The 15637-nt window shown below is 31.0% G+C and overlaps 1 protein-coding gene across 1 annotated transcript; it reads left to right on the top strand.

Annotated features, from left to right (window-relative positions):
• Positions 1-11901: 11901 nt before the first annotated feature.
• On the top strand, positions 11902-13150 carry LOC110427452 (F-box/kelch-repeat protein At1g15670-like). The gene has a single exon (XM_021442985.2). It carries the CDS (start codon positions 12007-12009, stop codon positions 13078-13080), a length of 1074 nt encoding a protein of 357 aa, XP_021298660.1. The 5' UTR covers positions 11902-12006; the 3' UTR covers positions 13081-13150.
• The last annotated feature ends 2487 nt before the right edge of the window (positions 13151-15637 follow it).

The following is a 15637-nucleotide window of genomic DNA, read 5'->3' as shown; positions in this document are numbered from 1 at the left end:
ATTACACACGACTCCATCAAGTCTCTTCTTTCTAAATTTCCACCACCTTGATTACTAGTCTAGGTAAATCGACATCCCACCACTTCGAGGTCAATAAGGCTTCTGTTAGTCTAAACTTCCCAAAAAAAGTTCTATTCTTCCTAGGCTCTTCTACAACCCCCTTGCTTTTTCCAGCTAAAGAGGATTTGATTAAATTTGCCCAATAAAAACCAGGGAACTCGATCAAACTCATCAAAAACCTTCAAATAGTTCTAAAGAAACATTCGAGTAGCATGATTAAGACTTCCGTACACAACAGTGAAAGCCCAACATTCTCCTTCAACATCCGTGACAAGGAGAGAGATGAATTGCCTTTCTTTCTCAAAGACTTGAACATTCCCAATGCTAATCTTCCACAAAACCCAACAGCCACCAGAAAGACATCTGACATCCACTCTAGTACAAAAATCAAAACTTGGTCATCGAATGATCCTTTCTGCTTCGATTCCATTAATCTGAGGCTCAACTATGACTAATATATCAAGCCTATGAACAACAACTAGCTTTTTGCATGACAAAAACTCAGCACTGCTTGCACCTCGATAATTCCAAAATAATATAGACATAAGATATTATTAAGGAGAAGAAACAACACCCTCATGGTGTTTGAGACATCTGGTGATCCCCAAGTGATGGTAAACCACCACCTTCCATCGAAACATTTGACAAAACCAAGTTGTTCTCATCTGCTACAATAGTCGTGTCCATCATTATAGCTTTATCAACTTCAGTCAACCTTACCTGCTCATTTCCACCTTCCCTTGAAGATGGGGGGTGCTATTGAGGAAAAGAACTTGAGTTTGCATCAGAAAAGTGGTGAATCGGATTAAAACCACCAAAGCTACTATTAAGAGGCTTTGATGACAAACCAACCTCCTTAATTTTAATGCCGGTTTGCTTAACGTTATAGCTCATATTATTTTTAGGCCTACCTTTAAATACTTGACCACCCTTCTTCAAAGAAGTACTAGCTTGAAAATAAATTTAGAAATTCCCTTAAGTGAACATTTGATCGCAGGGTCCACTACCTTAGAGTTAATCATTCCATGTTGGTCTTTTTTTTTTTTCATTGACTAGGCTTAGCAACATTCTTTAGTTTATCCCTGTTTAAATTACATTGCTTGGAATTAGGAACCTCACCACCAGTTGACTATTTAGTAGGAACTTCTTCATTAACTCTATTTGAAAATCCTTTTGCCAAGCTAGCAAATTTGTTCCGAGATTTTAGCCCTCAACCATTGGGGGTGTGCTCATTAATCTTAGCTGATTTCTTGCTATCATTTCTCCTAGAATCATGTTGGGGATTCAAATCACTAAGGTAGATCATGCACAATGGAATATTAAAATTTTCAATCCTTTAAGCCATGGAATTTTAAGATAACAATAGTATCTCAAGTTTAAAGATCATTTGCAAAACTGTCGTTAGAGAATTATCCCCATAGACACTTGAGTAGGATACCAAATGGAATTCTCTTGTTAGGTCATGTTCAGTGAATTTGTTCTAGCTTGAACAAGCACCTACATGTTTGTTCTAAGTATCCCTCTACTATCAATATAAGAGATCGATTGCCCTCTAATATGAGGAACATAACATGTGCCGGACTTTGAACATTATAGATGCCTCGTCTCTATAATACAATGGCTAGAAACATTTAGGATATATGCTTTTATGCATAAGAGTCATAATTATAACTTTTAACAATCTCGTTGCAAAGCATAAGTTTATCTAAGGGCTTTATCCAATAAGTGGCTAATAAACTATTTTACATCCATTGATTTATTCAAAATGTGAATACCTTAATGTTTATTAATAAAAGGATAAAAGAAAATAAAAAAATAAGAAACAAAGTGTATTTTTAATCAAATCCGATTGGCTTTTAAGGCATACACTTACAAATCACTTTTCCTTGATTCTTTTCCATTAACGAAGCCTTCTCGTTTCTATGGTTGGTGGTTTCGTCATTAGGCGATCATCCACGGCTGAAAGTTCTTCTCCGGTGTGACATTGGATTTCTAATTAGAACTGGCCAAACATTCTTTCGTTAGTGGTGTCACAACCACCACCACACTCATACAAGGCTCTTGCCTATGTCCAAACCTTCCACATTCAAAACAAATGAGGTGGATTCCCTTATACTCCACTCTTTGAATATGTTTGCCAACTTGTATCTTGGACACTAAAGACTTGGTGATATCAAGCTTGACATACAAACTAGCAAACTGACCTCTCAAAGCTTCTTCAATATTTCAATCAATACGAATAACCTTTCTCACATGAGTCCTCATTTTTGATAGTGCAAGATTATTATAATACTCTATAGGCAGACCCAGCAAATGTATCCACAAAATAATCTTATTGATCTTGTCCAAACTAGGATTGAAATTAGAAGCCCACTGTCTAATTGTTAGGTAATGCCCCTCAATGATCCTAGGACCTCCTTCAAGAACATGCTTGTAATATGATATCTTCTCAAACTTGATGAAAAAGTAATCATGATCAGCGTCAATCACCTTATACCTCTCTTCAAGTTGCCAAAGATGTTTATTTTAACCGTCAAGGTTTAAAAACCAAGCACCTTTCCAAGAAATTTCATGGTCAAGGCTTTATGCCAAGGGCTCCTCATCGCCTTCTTCTCCTTTGTATAACAAACCCTTAGTTTTTGTCCTTCCACACATGGTGATTGGTTAAGGTCTGATTCATTGTCAGAGATCACCCCATCAAATTGCATCTTATCCCCATGCTTTTCATCATCCCACTCTTTCCAAAAATATTGCTAAGAATCTTTAGAGCCAGTCAACTTATCTTTATATGAGGATTTCTCATTAACATGATCAAAACCATCTTCAATAGTAATAGAAGTCTCCATATCCTCATCTCTATCCTCATTCACAACCTTCAAATGCTTGAATTTTTTCTTAGTTCATTTCAAAAGGTCACTCTTGTCGTTGGGGTTAGGGAGAGTTTTCTCCATCATGAGTCTGCCCTGGAGTTATAAAAAGCCTTACTCTTTGTTTTGAAATCATAAAAAGAAAAATAAAAGCTTTCGATTCATGCTTTTTATATTTCAATGTTTTGGTATATCTAATTGTCTGAGTTTTAGAAAAGAGACTCGGTTATTTCTTTTGCTTTATGCATTGTAACCTAACTTTGATTGGTACCAAATTTCAACGTGTAATGTTTTCGATATGTTTGATAATTTTGTATATGACATGATAAAATGATACCAATACAATATGAATTTAAACGAGTTTAAGTTTGGAATAATCTTGTTGCGTGTATTAATAATTGTTGTTCAATTTTCTACTTACGTAAGTGCATGTACATCAAAGATAATATAGAGATGAGTATAATGTCGATCCTACAGAGAATTGAATTAATCTTGATTGTTAACTACTAAAATTAACATACCTAATTTTATCTAAATAATTAAAATTAAAAAAAATTGAAACTGATAAACTAATAGCTAAAACTAATATATCAGAAAATTTACTTCTAATGATTACTAGACCTAAGATTATGATATCTCTCAATACTTCATCTGAATATTGTCTCTTTCTCTCTTTTAACTTATTTTAATGGATTAAGTTGCTAATCTACAGTCCTAAATTATTTACAAGTCTCTATTGAGTTTCTCATAATACCTCTCGTAATTAATTTATTATATATCTATATAAATTAAGTTGAAGAAAGATTCATTAAGTTTGTACTCTAATTTTGGCTAAGTATAGCTAATAGATGTACATCTACCCTATATGCAAATCCAATCACTTTAATCAACTAAGTGTATTCGATCATACGCTATTCTATTCAAGGTCTACTTAAATCTTCTTCGTCAAGATTTAACCTAGGTTTTCAATTTAATCTAATTTGTGACCAGTCAACTAGAACCATTAAGAATAGAATAAAATAAAAAATTTAAATCTATTAAACATAAGTAAAAGAGAGATAAATAATTCAGATTACATATTGAGTTCAATCATAATCTTAGATTAATGAATTAGTTTCCCATCGAGTCACATATTATCATCGAATAAAATTTAAATATTAAAACCAAGAGAATAAGAGAATAACAGAAAGGTAGAAAAAACCAAGAATTTTATCATTGATTTTTAAATCTCCTTGATTCCTTCAAATTCCTTCAATGACTCTGTGGCTTAACTCTCAAATGTCAATATAGTGTTTGTTCTCTTTTTCCTCTTTTTCTCCCTTTTTTCTAAAAGTCTTTGGAAATGTTGTTTTTACAAGTTTTGAAGTTAGGCCAAGTTGGGTGAAGAAAGAAGGCAATTTCAACTAGGATTTCTTCATTAAACTATGTGAGTCACAACCTTGCCCAATTAAATAACAGAAATTGTAATTGCTCTAGGACTGCTATAGTATATCAATTTTAGAAAAAAATTTTGACCACGTTTTAGGCCAAATTGGGCAAAGTGATAAACATAAAACTTGTATATTTTTCTCTTATCTTTCTAATGGTTCAAGAATCACTTCATTGGGAGCTTTGTAGAGAGAGTTATGATCCAAATACCAAAATATATGCAGTAAAAGTCTGCACCTCAAAATTGCTCTCCTCTTTTCACTAAAATTCTTCTTTCATCAAATATCTAAAAAAAGTACAAATAAATCAATAACAACCTATCTTAACCATATTAATACCAAATTAAGTATAAAATTAACTAAAATTAGATTGACTCACTTAAATTAACTAATTTAAAATAATTAAATAAAACTTACTAATTTTTATGTATTATTACAAGAACTATGTTAAATTATTATAAAAATTAAGCCCAAATAAATAGAGTTATCAATTATGTCGACACATCTTAATCATGCCAAATTTGCTTAATCCATTTAAGATATGAGTAATTAATTGTGTTATCATGTACTCGCAAACAATGTCTTGTGGTGCCACAAGGCTATATATTGTCCATTTATGCAATCATAATTACGTGTCGAGTAGATACATTTAGTATATGATTAAGACCTATTTATTGACTTACATAAATACTAATATTTTTATAATAATTAAAATTTATTAATAGTAAATTTTGATTATATATAATAAATATTATGATATTTATAATTTTTTACTGTAAATTTAAATAATGGAATTATATTTTAATCTAATTGTTTTAATTGTGTTTTAATCATTCTGATTATATTAATTGTATGTTAATCATGTAAATAAGTTATAAATTGTATAAAGTTTAACCATGTAAATAAATCTTTTCGTGTTGTATAAAATTTAATCTATTACATTTAGTCAATGAGTGAGTCGTGTCATATAGTGTTACATAAATGTGTACGTATTTAAGATCCTAATATATTTAATTATTTTATCTTATTTGTGTTTATCCATATAACTATTAATACCGTATACTATAAGAACACGATTAAAATATGAAAACATAAATTGTCATGTCTAGTTTCCATAAAAATAGGCTTTTCACTATTATATGGAAGGACCATTCAATTAACTTTTTAGTTACGTGTCAATTATGTAGAGTTTAGTTGGGTAGGGTTATTCATGTAAGATGTGGATGGCTTTTGTCATTTTCTTTAGTTCGAAACTAAAGGTCCGTTTGTTTTGATGTAAAATATTTTTCACAAAATATTTTCAATGACTTATGCTTATTTGGAAGATAGAAAATTTATTTCAAATGTAAAACATGTTAGTCCTAATGGAGTACTAGAAAGGGGGTGAATAACACTTTTAAAAAATTTGAAGAAGACTCTAAAAGTTGAAAAACTTTTGAAGGATTTCCAAAATGAGAGTTTAAAACTTGTAAAGGTAAAAAATCACCAAGTAAAGAGAAGGTAAAGAAAAGTGGACAAAACACAAATATTTATAGTGATTTGATCCCTTTGACCTACATCCACTACCTTAATCTTCTCCAATCAAGGATTTTCAACCCAACTTCACTAAACTAGTGGAATTGATAACTTCCACCAAAATTTTACAAAGTGAGCTTCTAACCCAAGCTTGAAACTTTTATAAGATTTTCTAAACTTTCTTAAGTTTAGTTTATCCCTTAGAGTGTCTCTCACACTCTAAGTAAATAAAAAGTAAAGAAAGATGAAGTATAATTAATCACTTAACTAATCTAAGATGTACTAAATTAAGCTTAAACACTTTTTCAAAGAATGAGAGTGAAATATAAGTGCTAAGAGAAGGTTTTTGGTCTTCTAAGCTCAAAACTACTTTTGATATCTTATTTTCATCATTTTTGATTATTGGATAAGCTTTAAATACTTGGAAGATCACATTTGGCAGTTGAAAACAGAAACTAGTTATTACAAATAGTTTCTGGTGGTTATTTGTCCTTTGTGCTTAAATTCAAATGTGAAGACAGTGTCCTGTTAATTGGTTAAAGGTAAGCTTTAACTAATTAAACCTTCTCTGACTTGCACTATTTGGCAACTCTTTTCATTGTGTTACCCGATTAAAGAAAGCTCTAATTGATTAAAGACATTCTATTTTAATACATCTTCATGTATTGTTTTTGGTTAGTCTTCTCTCAACTAATTTTTACTTTTTTTAATTGATTGAAGCTTTTCTCTCTTCATCCTTAACTGATTAAAATATGCTTTAACCAATTAAGAAATCTTCAAATTTGAATTCTTTATTTGGCACGTTTTAACAATCACTCACTCTATAAATTTGAATTTTAACTTTTTTGGAACTTCAAACTTAAGCTTTAATTGATTAGCCCCTTTGCTTAAATGACTAGCAAGCTTTTGTGTTTTGCTTCCAATACCCTCTTAATCAGTTAAGCCTTGTGCTAACTAATTAAGACTTTTCTATCTTACTTTTATATAGTGCTCTAAAGAGCCTTAATTGATTAAGGCCTTATGTTAATCAATTAACATTTTTCTACTTTCACTTAGCCCTTTGTTCTTTGCTCTTATAATTGATTAACGATTCTTATAACATAGGAAGCTTCTTAACTTGCTTTCAAACAACAAATATATTAAAGAATTTAAACTTTCTCCTACACACTGAAATATAATAATTAGATACTAATGAATGAGAATGTTTTGTTATCATTAAACCACATGGAGTCAACATTCTTTTTCTCTTATTTTGATGATGACAAAGCTCTCTTAGTTAAGATTGCAATGTCTATATTCAATATGAATGCTTTAAATCTTTATGCATAATGAGGATTACTCCCCCTTAGTTAATACATCTAGTTTTCTTTGAAGATTTATAATAACATATTTGCAATATCTACAATAGTTAAACAAGATATACAGTATCTATAATAGCTAAGCAAGATATACTGAATATCCATAATAAGTAGTACAAAACCATAACTAAGCATCACACACATAACTTAAACATAAAGACCTATCAAACTCTATTTAACTTAGTCTTCCTTCTCTCTCTTTCTATCATCATTAAAAAAGACATTCAAAATTGTCCTTTAATGAGTGCATCTAGATTTTACTTTAATCTTTAAATTAGACTTTAATAAATGAGAATCATAAGGACTTATACAACTAAGTCATACATGCTTAGAGATATAGTTCAATAACTTCAAGGGTCAAGCTTATAACTATATAAGAACAAATGTATGAGAGTTAAATCATTTCAAAAGCTTGTCAAGGATGACTCAAATAATGTTTAAGTAAATTTGATCATTTTGTCATAATTAAAACTATCATAATTTTAAGGCTAACAAAACATTTTACAAGTCAATGAGAAAAACAACTATTGACTACAAAAAATGTCTTACGCCTCTGAAGGCAGAAGCGTAAGACATTTTCTAGATAACTTAAAAAAAAAACTCTTATACTAAGTCTAAGTATGTAAATTTGATGAATATTAATATTAACTTAAAATATTAAAAAAATAAAAATATATTAATATTTAACTTAAATTTTTTAACTTAAAATATTAATATTTAAATTATTCAATACTATTAAAATTAAAAAATATTTTTTTAATAAAACCATTCAATGAAATTAAATTTTTTATTTATAAATTGAATAAATTTTACTAATAATTATAATTAAAAATATTTCAATGATATGATGAATACATATAAGTATAGGTTTTAGATGTCTTAATTACACAATTGATTAATATAGATATTTTTCTAGTGAAAACTCATAAATATAGGTTTTGGATATGTTACACAATTGATAAATATTGATATTTTTAGTGTTATGGTAAAAAAGTGATTAGATAATATTTTTTTTGAAAATTAGAGGTTATTTTAATTATAAACTATCATTGTATAAGAATTAAGGATTGTATGAATGATTGTATTGCACTAATCATTAAATAAAATATTCAAATATGGGAATGCTTAACTAGTATCTATAAACACCTATTAACCAAATCTAAACAACTTAATTGCTATAAACTATTTTTTATCCAAAGGAAGATAATTTATCTAAGGAAAGCATTGGAATTTTGTACAAAGCAAAAGATGAAAGTACAATTGGCAATAGGGGAGCAAAAACGGTCCACACCCACATGGATGCAAAGCCTATAACCCAGCAAATAGGGTTTCACAAGTTAGAAAAAGTCAGACTGAGACAAAAGGCAAAGATCTAATCCATTATTTGAAACCTTACGGTTGAGGATAAAGTAATGGAATTGATAGAGAAATTCATAAACCTAAGTGAGATAGAATTAATAAAGGGAATAGAGATGATAATGGAGATTATGAAGTCAAAAATGAAAAACACATACATGGGAGACCTTAAGCCCACTCGTTTAGGGTGGAAGACCAAAAATACCAAACCCATGTCTAGAAGCCTCCAAACTCAACCAACCCACATGTCAATCAATTGAAACTCCAAATAACACGAAACTATCGCTCCACATGATGCAAAGATAAGGCATTAAAGGCTTCTTTTTTTATATAGTTATAGATACGTGGTTAAATGTTTTGAAAAATATTATTATTGATTTTAGCAATTTTCATGTTTATTTGTTATTTCGATCCCAAACTAGTGAAAATCAAATAACACTATTACTTTGTAATCAACTCCAATTTATCATAGCTGAAAATATTTTTCATAGGATGATCCAAACAATAAAAAATATTTTTGATAGGTTTTTCAAATAACAGAAAATATTAAATTTTCTTATAAAATATTTTACACTGAAATTTTTTTTTCCAACAAATTATTTTTTAATTATTAAAGGGACCCTAAACAAAAAAGGATAACTAAAGCTTGTACAAGCTTTCACCGAGCCTAAAAACACCTGCATTACAAAGAAGTCCATAAAGTAAATGCGTCAAATGTGAAAATGCTTACAACATTTTCCTTTTTTCTTACTTTATAGTCGAGTCGACAAATGGAGGACAATTGATATTCTTCAAAAATACATGTTTTAGGGAGGAAAGTGGCCACAGATTTATAGAAAAGGAATCATGATTCCCCTGATATGAAGCCTATAACATGCCCAAATTTTGGATCCTAAACTTTGACTCTAGCTTTTCCAAGCTTCTTTGTGGAAAACACTCCAAGGCTAGGGATCGGAGTTGGGATTCGAACTTTCCATGATGCCAAGACATAAATTATTCTAACCCTTTCATTATTTTTCTTGTCTCAAAGCTAATTATAGTATTTTGGAAACAGTGATGAGAGCAGCATACATGTAACGTAGTTTAGGATTTTGGATTTGTGTCGCCCTGAATGTAAAAAGAAATGCATGCTTGATGCTCCTCATCTCTATCTTTGGATATTATTCACATTCTTTTTCAATATTTATATGCCATAAATTTTGATAATTTTGTTTGCATTATACCAACTCATCCTTATCTCTGGCGACAACCAAACAGATGCATTGTCTTATTATACAAACGAACGAAGCAGGCAGTCGCACGTAGCAAGTCACCTCAAACAAAGCCAAGGTTGGTCCAGACAGAAACCTCACAATAATTTGTCGGTTAAATATTTAAAATAGGAAGAGAGTTACTCTCACGCTTTCTTTTTCCTTTGTGAATAAAAATAAATACCAACAGCATAACACTAACGACAATATTCCGTATTTCTGGTGCATATGGATAATTAGGCTATGCGTGTTTGGTAATGGGATAAAACTAAATGTGATTAAATTATTATTTGACTAAATTTGTTTGTTCCTCAATGCTTGCCCATTCATGTGCTTTTCCATAAGCTTCATACATACTTTGCCTATTCATGATATTCTCTAAACCAAGAAGAAAAAGTGTCTAGTATATTACTATGTGCAGTAAATTCATAATCACAATAATAAGATATAATTAAATTGAATGAACAAATTGCATTCGGCTAATATATTGTTGTAAGAATGGGATAAAATATCATAATTTTCTTGGTTTGAGGTGTGTTTCCTTGAGGACATTAATGGTAAGAAAGATTTAGTTAACCTTGTACAGCTTCCAAACAATAGGATAAATTGAATGACATTGTGTTACTCATGATAAACCATTTTTTATTTTGTTAATAATGTTAATTTAGACTTTGATTTGGGAGCTCGAAGCTTATGGTTTGCAACTTTACAGTGCCTACTGTTCAAATTTCCTTTGTTTAAAAGGACACAACGCGGCTTCAAGGTCTCTGACGTCTTTCACCAATATAGAAAACCCAACCTCTAGGCTTTAGGTTTTATTATTAACAAGTAGCTTTATAGGCTTTAAAATAACATGGTCAATTTCAACACGATAATGCTTCAATATATATATATATATTCTTTACCTGTCATTTTACTTGTTCAGTTTCCGTAGAAAATACAAACAAATTCATGAAGTAAAAGTTTAATACTACTATATAAAGAGTGGTACCCACCCGACAAGTTGATATAATATCCGTTGGCTCTCATTTTTTTTTTTGGCTCTCAATTTGAGTTCAATGTGTTTTTTTTTGGGGAAGTTTTCTAATTCATTTTAATATTATTAATTACATTGACTTTACCTCTAATCCATTTGTTGGTCCAAGCTTTTTAATTTGTGAGGGTCGAGAAAGGCCAAGGGTCAACAAAAATCCCCAAGGCTGGTTTTCAGAATCAGTGTATTTGGACAAATCATCACCTGAATTTGATCTTAAAAAAGGAGAGGGAAACTTGGTCTCATATCTTGTTTGTTAATCATGATTACCTTTAAGCCACAATTCTTATGAGCCTGATTTTTAATGAATGCTTGAGATTAGGGGATTAAACATGCGAAGGACTACTATTCCATTGGTTTTACTACTACCAATTTATAAATGTTGATGTCATAATTATACTTCATTTGACTTGAGATCAGGGATTGAACATGGGGAGAAGTAATAGTCCCACCACGAGCCCTTCATTCACCTGCATATTTGTCAAATCTTTTAGTCAAATGTTCAAGTATTATTACGTCATTATCATGAAATGTGGTAGATACTAAATAAAATAAACCAGACTCTTCAGTGGAATAAAAAGAAATGAACAAATCCGGTGGATGGAAATTACTGGTAGTAAAACATTCCATATGTAGATAAACTTAAAACGGTGAACATGCTTATCAGAATTCCTGATCCAAATTCCAAACATATTTGATTATTTAACCAAACCAAGCTGATTTGCAGACGTTCCAGACACAATGCCTGCGACATCCCAATATACATATATATATTTTAATCATGAAAAATTCATGTAAAATATTCTATTAGATTACCTGGCTTGACGGTTTCTGTTATATCTTAATACCCCCATTATAGAATTCGAAGTTAATGGCAACAAAGAAAATTAACGTCAGGCTGTTCCGAGGTCTCCCATTGGTCTTTTTGTTCAAAAGAAATTCTCTCCTAACTTTTCCAGAAGGTCTGCATGGTTCACCTTTAAAATTTAGCTCACTTTAACCCGCCTCCCCTATAAAAGGAAACATCATTTCGTGAATCAAATGTTAAACCTATCTTCTTCAAAGCTGCCTTCTCTGCCCATTTTTGAATTCTCTTCTTTCCTAGCTTCTCCTCATTAACGCTCTCATTTCCAATTTACCATGGACTTGATCCCTAATCTCCCCAACGATATTGCTCGAGAATGTTTAATTCGAGTCTCCTACGATCAATTCTCAACGCTTTTGTCTACTTGTAAAGGGTGGAAGACTGAGATCGAGCTGCCGGAATTTTTTCACCAAAGGAAGGCTTCTGGCCACGGCCAAAAACTTGTTGTCATGGCTCAAGCACGGGTTGACTCGGATACGAAACAGGGTGTTCTAAAAGAGTGCTCTGATAAACCTGTTTATGGCCTTTCTCTTTTGGAGCCGGATACGGGAAACTGGGTTGAATTGCCTCAGCTGCCTGATGAATTCCCTGATGGGCTGCCTTATTTTTGCCAGCTAGTTGCTGTCGGTTTTGATCTTGTAGTAATGGGTGGTTTGGACCCGGTCACTTGGGAGGTGTCCGATTCTGTCTTTGTCTTCAATTTCTTGACTGCCAGGTGGCGGCGGGGGGATGATATGCCAAGCGTACGGCGTTCGCTGTTCGGATGTGCTTCCGATGCTGCTGGGCTGGTGTATGTTGCTGGTGGACATGATGAGGAGAAGAATGCTTTGAGGTCAGCACTGGCATATGAAGTGGCGAAGGATGAGTGGATCCCTTTGCCTGACATGGCAAGGGAGCGCGATGAGTGCAAGGGAGTTTTCCACCGTGGCAAGTTCCATGTCATCGGCGGCTATTGCACCGATATGCAAGGTCGATTCGGGAAAAGTGCAGAGGTGTTCGACATGGCCATGTGGCGGTGGGATCACGTCCAAGATGATTTCTTAGAAGCCAGCATGTGTCCAAGGACTTGCATAGCTGGCGACGGTGCGGATATGTATATGATTTGTGAAGGTGATGTGGCAGCATTGAAAGATGGCAGATGGCAAGTGATTGCCAAGCTCCCTGCTGATATGTGCAAGATTGCTTACATGACGAGGTGGCAGGACAAGTTGCTAGCGATTGGATCTTCAAGGTTCGATGAGCCCCACAATGCTTACGTGCTGAATTTGACGAAATCCGAGTGGGCAAAGTTGGAGACCCCTGAGAAATACTATGGTCATGTTCAATCAGGATGCTTCTTGGAGATTTGAGACAGAAAAATAGATGATGATGATATTTCTGTACAGAAAAATAGTAATTCCAATATGATTATTTCCTTTTTCCCCAATACTTTGGATTTATTTTAGTTGAAGAGTAATTAAAATTATGTGTATGTGGGTCTCGATAATGTTATGTTGATTTAATTAGTTTGAAATTGGGGGCCAAAAAAAACCAAATTACAGAAAGCGAGTTTATAGTATGAGTTACCAAACCACAGGAGGAGGAGAAAAAAATGCATATGGCAAGGTCAAACAATGACTTTATAACATATGAATATACAATTGAAGGCTAGCTCTCCCATAATTCATTAGACTCTTTGATATTGATGGACCTCCAATGTTCGTAATTTTTCTTAAATCTTCCACTACTTAACTCAAACCGTTCTTTTGACTTTGTAATCGTTTAAACTTTCCTGTGAATTTGATTCATATACCGAATTGAGAAGATACACCAAATATTTGGTCACTTTAAACTAGTTTACGACTCTCTGTTACTAGCGTCTGTTATTAGTTTCTCTGTTACATTACTTTCATTTGGCTTTAGAGCAGTTAGAAAGATGCCCAATCCTACTTTCTTTCCCTTTTATCTAAATTAAATAATCCTCCATCATTAATCATATGAGATTTACGTATATAAATTATCAGTAAATGAAGAGTTATTTAATTAAAGAGTATTATAGATTTTTTTTTATGTCTATTTATCGTTTGTGAATAATCAGAGACAATGGATTATCAATTATTTCAAGATGCTTTTAACCTTTTGATCTTTTATTAGGAATTCTTTATGAATTTAAGCAAAGAACTATAAGCTTTGATTTTTAAAGGGCAAAGTTTCTTCAATAGAATAATTGGGTAGGCTTCTTAGTAGGAAACGAAAATCTGATATCAAGTGTAAATTAAAATATTAAGATAGACAGTGGTGAATCTTGATTTTCCACACGTCTATAATTTGAGTATGATAAAAAATCAACCATGTTTTCCACGGTGAGTAACCTTTTCGGATTCATAATAATTTTTCCTTATTGTATAAAGACATTCTGTCTTTTTTTATTGTTTTTCCTGCTTTGATAACTTGCATTGTTTGAATCAGTAATAATCGGACCCTGGGTTCCATCCCACTTTCCGCGGGTAGGCAGGGCAGGGCAGGGCAGGGCAGGGCAGCCATTGGCACATGGCAATTTAAGTCTGACACAGTAACATTTTGACGTTTGGTTAATCAAAATATTTGTTCAATGGGAAGAAGAAAATCAAATATTGAACTGAGATACAACATCATTTTCTTTTATTCAACTTTGTGGAACTCAATTTTCAATTCAAATTTATAAAAATATCATCCATAGGCTTCTAAAAGTTACAAAATATTTGAAACAATGAAAGTGAGAGTACATTCTCTAATTAAATTATATTATAATATTTATTTTATAATAAATTATTATAATATAATATTGTAATACAATGATATTATAATCAATGGATATAATGTAATTGTAATCTAAAATCAATACAATTAAATTACATTGCACTATGATATATTATTAAAAATATTTTTATAATTTAATTTAGTTATTTTGTAAAATATTTTACGATGCTATAATTTGTTTTTTTATATATAAATTTCAAGAAATGTCTTTTTGTTATTCTCAAGAGTCATGTTCACTATCAATAAAATTTATATTATCTTCTAAAAGAAAAATATATATAATATAAAAAATTATATTAAAAAATAAAAATAAAATTTATAAGGTTATAAGAAAAAATAAAAATAAAATATATAACATTAAAAATATATTTAAGAGATGATATTATATAAAAATTAACAATAAAAAATATAAGTATATTAAATTTATATTTTAATAAATATGAATAATTATATAAATTGACATTATATTTTTAGTAAAATACTTATAAACCAAACGCTTTAATATTATTTTTTTTATATTTTAATAATTATTTTACTTATATACAAAATAATGTAATATTATTTTCACTGTAATCACATTACTTAAAATTATATTAATTATAATCACATTACTTATAAATATATTACTTTATAAAATATTAAATATTATTTAAAAATAATAAAAAAGGGATGCATCCAACTTGTTAGTTTACTTTAAATAAATTCTTCTTTTTCCGATTATCACATTTTGATTTGTTACTTTCACGGTGAACTAAGAAGCTCGCAATCCCATCCATATGTTCTCAAAAGCAAAAGGCAAAGAATTTCGTGTATGAAAACCACGTCTCCGCCCGTTCTTTCTCAACCTATACTCCAACACTCCCATTGGCTATATGATCCATTAGTTATTAACGTATGCTCACCGGCGACGTACCCAAAAGAAATTTTAAATTTTTAAAAAATTCTTACTTTTAGCTGTTTTATAAAATTATACAAATTCACCAAATTCACCATACACATTATTGGAATGGAATCATGAACATAAAATAAAGTTCAATTGTTTAGCAGGATGACATGAATAGCAGCTTATCGTTGCATATAATTTTTACATTTTAACAAATTTAGAAAAAGTCAAAGCTAATATATAAG

Source organism: Theobroma umbraticum, unplaced genomic scaffold, assembly GCF_002168275.2.
Source record: "Theobroma umbraticum cultivar Fairchild unplaced genomic scaffold, ASM216827v3 scaffold_34.0, whole genome shotgun sequence".
Taxonomy (NCBI): domain Eukaryota; kingdom Viridiplantae; phylum Streptophyta; class Magnoliopsida; order Malvales; family Malvaceae; genus Theobroma; species Theobroma umbraticum.
Note: the sequence above shows the minus strand (reverse complement) of the source record. Positions and strands in the feature narration are given on the sequence as shown.

Coding starts and splice junctions, on each gene's coding strand:
- LOC110427452 (XM_021442985.2), top strand. CDS start 12,007: ATGGACTTGATCCCTAATCTCCCCAACGATATTGCTCGAGAATGTTTA.